The 8,760-nt window shown below is 44.2% G+C and overlaps 1 protein-coding gene and 1 pseudogene across 2 annotated transcripts in view; both read right to left on the bottom strand.

The window, feature by feature from the left end:
• Positions 1 to 1,178: 1,178 nt before the first annotated feature.
• The window catches only part of SLC35F2 (solute carrier family 35 member F2), a 125,776-nt gene continuing 118,194 nt past the window's right edge, over positions 1,179 to 8,760 (bottom strand). For both annotated transcript variants that reach the window (XM_066247497.1, XM_066247487.1), the window contains exon 8: positions 1,179 to 2,206. In XM_066247497.1, coding sequence (XP_066103594.1) covers positions 2,021 to 2,206 — 186 coding nt within the window. In that variant the 3' untranslated portion in view covers positions 1,179 to 2,020. The remainder of the gene's footprint in view (positions 2,207 to 8,760) is intronic.
• On the bottom strand, positions 5,573 to 7,571 carry LOC136320480 (intraflagellar transport protein 70B-like; annotated as a pseudogene).

Raw genomic sequence — 8,760 nt, 5'->3', positions numbered from 1 at the left:
CTTCACGGACACATGGGATATTGTCACCTGAGATTCCCTACTTCGTCACTATCCTTATATTTACAGGTTTATTCTTTTTTTTTTTTTTTTTTTTTGTATTTTTCTGAAGCTGGAAACGGGGAGAGACAGTCAGACAGACTCCCGCATGCGCCCGACCGGGATCCACCCGGCCCGCCCACCAGGGGCGACGCTCTGCCCACCAGGGGGCGACGCACTGCCCCTCCAGGGTGTCGCTCTGTTGCGATGAGAGCCACTCTAGCGCCTGGGGCAGTGGCCAAGGAACCATCCCCAGCGCCCGGGCCATCTTTGCTCCAATGGAGCCATGGCTGCGGGAGGGAAGAGAGAGACAGAGGAAGGAGAGGGGGAGGGGTGGAGAAGCAGATGGGCGCCTCTCCTGTGTGCCCTGGCCGGGAATCGAACCCGGGACCTCTGCACGCCAGGCCGACGCTCTACCACTGAGCCAGCCGGCCAGGGCCTACAGGTTTATTCTTAAGTAAGGTATTTTAAGAAATAATCAGGCCCTGGCCGATTGGCTCAGCGGTAGAGCGTAGGCCTGGCGTGCGGGGGACCCGGGTTCGATTCCCAGCCAGGGCACATAGGAGAAGCGCCCATCTGCTTCTCCACCCCCCCCTCTGTCTCTCTCTTCCCCTCCCGCAGCCAAGGCTCCATTGGAGCAAGGATGGCCCGGGCGCTGGGGATGGCTCCTTGGCCTCTGCCCCAGGCACTAGAGTGGCTCTGGTTGCAAAAGAGCGACGCCCCGGAGGGGCAGAGCATCGCCCCCTGGTGGGCAGAGCGTCACCCCGGTGGGCGTGCTGGGTGGATCCTGGTCGGGCGCATGCAGGAGTCTGTCTGACTGTCTCTCCCCATTTCCAGCTTATTAGAAAAAAAAAAGAAAAGAAATAATCAGTGTATTAATTAAACTGAAGGCTTCCAAAGATGCCAAACATTTTAATATACAGTAACCTTTTTTCACTCGTTGACAGTTGTTATTGGTAGGACATGGAAACTAAACATCAGTTTTCACTGGCTTCAGAGAATGAGGTTATTTTACTCTAAAAAAATTTTTTTAATATTTTTGAAAAGTTGGATGTGAAGAAATCTTGACTGTATTAAGTCATTTAAAAAGAAGAGAAACTGGTTAATCAAAGAAACCACACAGTGAATATATTTTCATGAAATCAAAATCTTTTAATAATATGAACACTTACCCTCAATTTTTTTATTATATTTTTATCTCCAAAAAATGTTTACATACAGAGTTTTTGTAAAGTGGCATACTGGTAGTTGATATAACGATGCTACCTAGTAACACTTTTATTCAAGAAGTATCATAAAAATCTCATGGCGCATAAGAATTTGGTAATTAGTGTAGTATCCTCTTTTAACAATTAAGACAGGGTTCCTAGGTTTGCTGCACTCCACTCTAATGCTTCTATGGTATTCACAACTTGTGTCTGGGGATTTCTCCAGTGCTGCCCCACCCACTTTCCTCACATCGAGTCTGTCACCAGACCTCACCTGTGACTTGCAGACAGTGGCTGCATCAGAAGGAAAAAACCCAGAAGCCTCTGACTGAGGAAACCCACTCCAAACTCACCCTGGTGTGCCCCTGCTCCTGACCACCCAGGGCAGCCTAGACAGCCTGCGCCCAGGTCCTGACCTGATGAGGCTGGCTCGTGAGTGGCTGTCGGCCCCATCCTTTCCACCTGTGCCTCCAAGACCCCAGAGAGGGGCCCACACCTTGTCTCCCGACACTAACAGGTAGTGATCCTCAAACACACAGAAGAACAAGCCTAGCCTTGGCTTCTGCTTTACCTTGGTATTTCTATGCTTGACACATTATTCTGTATTCCTCTGGAAAATCTAACCGCTGGATCCAATCTGATGCTATGGAGTGCTTGCTCTATATCAGGTAATTTTCCAAGAGTCCTCTCCACAGTCAGCAGGCCCTGCTTTACCCTGGTGGCAGCTCCCCCTTCCCCAGTAAGCCGCAGATGTCCATGTACACCTTCTCCTCCAGCTACAAGACTGCAGAGTGGGCCTCCGGCAGGTTCTCCTCAAGCTTCAGTCCCAGGTTGTCGATTCCAATGCTGGTGATGGCAGGCACACTGCTCTCAGCCGGCTCTGCCGTGCGCGTGGGGGTGGAGCAGTACAGAATAAACCCCACCATGATGACGGTGAAAGACAGGATGTACAGCCCTGAAAACTAGGAGAAAAGAAGAACAGCAGTGGATTATGCTTCCTGGCATACACATCTGTGCCGCTGCCTTTCACCAAAGTCCTCCTGTGTATACCGCTGAATGCCTGATCTCTGACATCATCACCTGGCATGTTGGTCAACTGGCTCCTTTCATCTCTAGGAAATGGAACTTTTGCCCTTTTCTGTGACAATCTAGCTTTCTGTAACCCCACCTCGCAACCAGTCCCACCTAATTAAGAGAATAAAAGGTTAGTATGGATACTGTGAGAGAGCCCGATTCAGACCCAAGGCACAGCCAGTATGAAACAGAGGAACACAGGACCTAAGATAAAATGTGGATGTAGAGATGTGACCACATGTTAACAACCCCTCATGTATGCTATTCCAATAAAATTTATTTTATTAAAATTTTAAAAATTAACTTGTTTCAAGTGTTACTCAGTAAAATTTATGGTGGACTGAGACTTTTAAAGCTGGAAAGAGCCTAAGCTAAGACATCAATTTTTCAGAAGAGCGTGAAGCCCAAAGAGGTTACTGGCATAAGATCCAGTTGAACAGCCACAGAGAACGGAGCCTGGCAGGAGGATCTCCAACCCTCTCTGCTCCTGGAAGGACTGATTATAAGCCAGAGCTCATTCTGACAGATACACCATGAGGATGGATGAGTTCCTGCTGATCTTCCCCAACCTGCTCTTTTTTAGGGCTGAAAACAGCTACCCTTAACAAAATGCAATGAAGGCAGAATGCTAATTCCTTGTGTATTTTTACTAAAGATGACATTTTGACATACTGCAAAGACTAACTAAATAATATATACTTAGTATATCTGCTTTTATTTTAATTGGAATCCATACAAAAGATCATGTATTAAGGACAGTAATATTTGTTTTTAAACAGCATGAAAAATAAAACATAGAAAGATAGTAGGGAAAGACTGACCAAGAATTATGTAGTAAAAATTAGGGAAACTATGTAGCATAATGAATGTGTAATTAAATGCCTAGGGTAATTTATTTTTCCCTTGGAACAAGCAAACACAATTTATAAGTGGTCTTGCTAACCTGATTTTAAAATTAAGAGTGGGCATGCTACTTTATTCAAGCCCATAAATATTTTTAAATTAACTTAGACTTCGTAGTATGCCCAATAAAACGAGTTCTAACCAGGGGATAACAAAGAAAATAATGAAAACAGAATGTGCTGAGGAAAGAGAAGAGAGATGAAAGAGAAAAAGAAAAAGAAAGATACACTCCCAAAGACAAAAGGAAAAACTAAATAGGTTTTTGAAATAGATTGCTGGTTCTCTCTAGCTGTGGGTTTCTGTGGGTCACCACTGGTTTCCACGTGTTAATAGTCTGCAGATGCTCAATTACTTCTTAACTGTCAACCGTTAGAACTCCTTAAGGAATGGAATAGCCACAGCCCTTCCGAAGGTGGAAGAACCTTCACTGGATTCAGTGGTGAAAGCCAATGTTAATGTCAAGCTGAGCAAACCACTAACTTCCTAGTACTGGCTTCAGATCTTGGCTCCAATACTCGGTACAATGCCCACCACATGGTGTTTAATAATGTTTATTGAGGAGAATAATTCAGAGAATATTAGAGGAAGTTAAAGCTACTTAGAGTACCCTATACTGTTAAACTTTTTTTTTTAATGGAAGTTAATCATGCTTTCCTATAAAATGTTCACTGTTACCTGAGGAAAAAACCTGTAAAATTCACTCAAAATATGTCTTATTTGGTTTGGTGGTTTTAAATATTTAGAAGAAAAAGTATCTTGTCCCCCTTAAGAAGGCAGGTGATCACAATGAGGCACCTCTATTTGAAGGGAGAGACTGAGGGAGTGAGGTAGGTCTCCTGAATTAGATACGCTTTACCTTTTCTCTTGTTAAAATTCCACCTTGTGTCTGGATCTACACAAGAAGTTTCTGTGGCTACTCTGTTAAATAGGTATTTACTAAAGATCAATTTCAAAGTAGGCAGTGACTGACACAGATGAGTGTAGAAAATTTTTAAACTCTTTTTCAACCATCTGTTTCAAACAATCAGAGCCAGTTACTTTAGATACTACAATTTTAAAAATTGGTGGTGCCTGACCTATATGGCAGCACAGTGGATAAAGAGTCAACCTGAAATGCTGAGGTTGCTGGTTCAAAACCCTGGGCTTGCCAGGTCAAGGCTTATATGGGAGTTGATGCTTCCTGCTCCTCCCCACACCTCTCTAAAATGCATAAATAAAATCTTAAAAAAAGAAAAAAGAAGTCAGCTCCTTTTGCTGGTTGAAAAAAAACTGGTAGTATATTGAATTTATGCTTCTGTCTTAAAAACTACTTTTTAAAATAGTAGGTATCTTCTGCTCTTTTTTTTTTAACCATGGAAATTTTTCAAGCTTTTATTGTCTCCACACAATATAGCACCACAATTTTGTTATGGCACAAGATTTCCCCCTGAGTCCTGCATATAAAAAAATAAACAGAGCCTGACCAGGTGGTGGCGCAGTGGATAGAGCGTCGGACTGGGATGCGGAAGGACCCAGGTTCGAGACCCCAAGGTCGCCAGCTTGAGCGCGGGCTCATCTGGCTTGAGCAAAGAGCTCACCAGCTTGGACCCAAGGTCGCTGGCTCCAGCAGGGGGTTACTCGATCTGCTGAAGGCCCGCGGTCAAGGCACATGTAAGAAAGCAATCAATGAACAACTAAGAAGTCACAACGCGCAACGAGAAACTAATGATTGATGCTTCTCATCTCTCTCCGTTCCTGTCTGTCTGTCCCTGTCTATCTCTGCCTCCGTAAAAAAAAAAAAAAAAAAAATCAAAAAACAATAAACAGCAAACATCAACAATAAAATTCCACTTAGAACAGAAGGAATTTTTGTTAAATAAAACATTATACCCATATATCTGTCAAGACATACTAAAATCTATGTAAAATATATGCATTATAAACTAATGTACTTACAGGGGTTAATGATGGAGTAGAGCACAATATTCTTGAAATGATTATTAATGTCCAGATGTCCTATACATTAACTGGGTCCTGGACTTGATAGTGCCTAGTCCCTGGATGATGTAATCTTGTCATGCAGGGTGCTCTCAGGATGCCGGAAAGCACAAATATACAAAGGAGAGGGAACAGAGGCACTACAAATACTATTAAACACAATCTTTTCATTCAACTTTTCAATTTTTTCATATCCCTCTAGGGTTCAAGTTTCTTTTATTATATTTTGTGACATTTCTCAAAAGAAAGTTAACAACTAAATTAACTTTTAAAGGGTAAAATTTCAACAAATGTAACAAAGATAAATACAGATAAAAGACAATACTAAATACAGGTAACAGTGCCATATGATAAATGTTCATTATCAGGCATGACTATATATTCCACCCTGCAATCTCATAAATCAATGCTTTTAACTGCCTCAATTCATATGTGACCGTATTCTTTCCAATATGCATTCTCCCTTCTTCCAGCGGTTGTTCAATAATTGCAGGTATCTTCCAGCCATAAACTTCACAGTGTTTTAGAAACTGTATGCATTCTTGAGTAACACTGTCAGGAAGCATGACTGTGTGTTTTGACATGTTTTCTAATAAAGACAAGAAGCATCGCTTGGCATAATACCAGGTATCGGTTCCCAGTTTTTTATTATAAGGTTCCAAGCTTTTGATAACTCGAGAAATCCCAAAGTCATAATTTCCTTTCGCACAGTAAAGTGTGCCTATCACCAAATTCACAATGCATAGATGAATAGGTTTTCTTATCTGGATCACCATAGGAGAGCCACTCTTCCTCCTTTTCAATCTTCCTCATCAACTCCTCAGCTTCTTCATTTTGATTCGTCATAATATACGAAACACAGAGGTTAGCCAGTACAATAGCACTGACACTGGGGATGTTGTCATAATGCTTCCTGACTATGGGCTCATAAAAACCAATGGCTTCTTTGTATTTGTTCTCTTGCACGAACAGAACATGAGGCACATTCAGCTTCCACACATCATGGTTATTGCAGAGGTCCGCAGATTTGTGAAAGATCTTTTCTGCCACTGAATAATATTCAAGATTCCAGTAGATTTTTCCCTGGGCCATCAACACTGGAATATACTTCTCCAGGATGTCATCATATTCATCCACGGCCTTTTTGGCAGCTTCATCATCTCGACTGTGTCTTGCTTCTTGTACTTGTACAGTGAGTTTCTGAAGCTGCTCAGTCAGCATCCCTGCAAGCCATCAAGCTTAATGAAAGCCTCCTCAGGAGCTGCCTGGCAAGTGATCACAGTATCCAAGAAGTCATAGAGATAGGGTATGAGGAACTTATAAACCAGTGGACATTTTCTGCCAGGACATCTGCTGCCATGCAAAAATACTCATACTTACAGTAGAGCAGCAACAGGTTGCCAAAGGTCTCTGAGGGGAAAGGGTTCTGTTGGAGCAGAAACTATAGCTTTTCAAACCGTTCCGTAGGCCTGGCATCCATGCTCATTAGCGCCTGGTTGTGCAGGGTCACAGGATCCAACTCTTCCTCTGCCCTAGGTGGCATGTCAGTGAGGACTTCCTGTGCTGCCTCATAGTTTCTCAGCTGGTATTTATTCTATGACTGCCTTGAGGTTGAAGGCTTCCACCAATGCTGTCTGGTAAAGGGCTAAAGTGTTGCCAACACTGCCAAAATCAATGCCCTCGGTTGTCATGCCCACACCTAGCTCTGAGTGCTGGCGGATGCCATGCTCAACAATATCAGCGACAAGCTTCAGTGCTGGGACATACTGCCGGCTGCTGTAATAGGCCACAGCCAGGTTGTAGGAAAGGTCAGGCCGGTAGCCTGAGATCTGCAGGGCTGCAAAGAACTTGGAACACTCAGCTTCATACTGTCCCTCTTTGTACAGCACACAACCCAGGCTGACCTGGGCATCTGATTCATTCTCACCCCCACTCTCTTCTCCCCCTTTGCCGCTCAGTAACAGCTCCAGCAGACTCCCGGTCCCGGGAAGATCGCCCTCGCTGTACTTGATTGCAGCCTGCAGATGGAGGACCAGGCTGTGGTAGGTGGGGTGACCACGAGGAGGAAGGTGGCCCGGGTGGCCTCCGGATAGAAGCCGGTCTTGTACAGGGTCTGGGCCTAGTACAGGCGGCACTGCTCCACTTCTGGGTGCAGCTGGCTCAGCTGCTCGTAGCACTCGGCCGCCGTTGTGAACTCCTCCGGGCGGTAGTAGCAGTAGCCTAGCAACGACAGGCCGGCGTGGCTCCCGGGGCTCCACTGGGTTTCTCCGCTCAGCAGCTGCAGCGCCTCGGCGTAGTGGGAACGGCGGATGAGCCTGTACACGACCGCGTGAACATCCCGTGGGGGATCTGCCTACTGCCCAGCCTGGCCATAACCACCACAGTGATTGTGCGTCCTAGTTACCAAGGCAACAAGCCAACCGGTAACGGAAAGCTACTTGTCCGAATATTTCTTTACAACAGGAAAATGTTGGTAATAAAAAACAATCACTGAGGTGAGTAACTCGATTACTGTTTCGATCTTTGCAGACAGATTGCACAGGTCATGAATAGAGAAGAGCAAGGAAGCCTCTCCTGGTAGTTCCCAGACAGAAACTACCTCGAGCATTCACCCATCAAATGCACCCATGCCTCTTGGGAGATGTAGTTTCTGTCTGATCTAACCACAGCCTGACAGTGTTTTTTGTTGTTGTTGTTTTTATTGTGTTTACATAGATTCTAGTGTTGCCCCAAATACATTCCCCCTCCCCCGTATTCCCCTCAACATCTCCCTTGCTCCCCTCCCCATAGCGCCCTCCCCCATTCCCTTCAGGTTTATCCCATCCTATCATCCCTTTCCCTCTGTCCTCTTTTCTTCTGGTCCCTTTGATCTCTCCTCTGTCTCAATTCCGTTCTTCAGTTCACATTGTTCATTGGATTCCTCAAATGTGTGAAGTCATATGATATTTTTCTTTTTCTGCCTGGCTTATTTCACTAAACAAAATAGTTTCCAGGACCATCCATGTTCTCGCAAAAGGTAAGATTTCCTTCTTTTTCATGGCCCCATAGTATTCCATTGTATATATGTACCACTACTTTTTAATGCACTCGTCCATTGACGGACACTTGGGCTGTTTCCAGATTTTCGTTATTGTGAACAATGCTTCCATAAACATGGGGGTGCATTTCTCCTTTTGAAACAGTGCTATGGTGTTCTTGGGGTTTATTCCTAAAAGTGGGATAGCTGGGTCAAAAGGCAGTTCAATTTTTAATTTTCTGAGGAATCTCCATACTGTATTCCACAGTGGCTGAAGCAGTATGCATTCCCACCAGCAGTGCAAAAGGGTTCCCTTTTCTCCATATCCTCACCAGCACCTATCGTGTGTTGTTTTGTTGATGAGCGCCATTCTGACTGGTGTGAGGTGATATCTCATTGTGGTTTTAATTTGCATTTCTCTAATGATTACTGATGTTGAGCATTTTTTCATATACCTACTGGCCAATTGTATGTCCTCTTTGGAGAAGTGTCTATTCATTTTTTTTTTGCCCATTTTTTGATTGGATTGTTTATCTTACTGGTGTT

This window comes from Saccopteryx bilineata, chromosome 1 (assembly GCF_036850765.1).
Source record: "Saccopteryx bilineata isolate mSacBil1 chromosome 1, mSacBil1_pri_phased_curated, whole genome shotgun sequence".
Taxonomy (NCBI): Eukaryota; Metazoa; Chordata; class Mammalia; order Chiroptera; family Emballonuridae; genus Saccopteryx; species Saccopteryx bilineata.
This window is presented reverse-complemented; position numbering and strand designations above follow the sequence as displayed.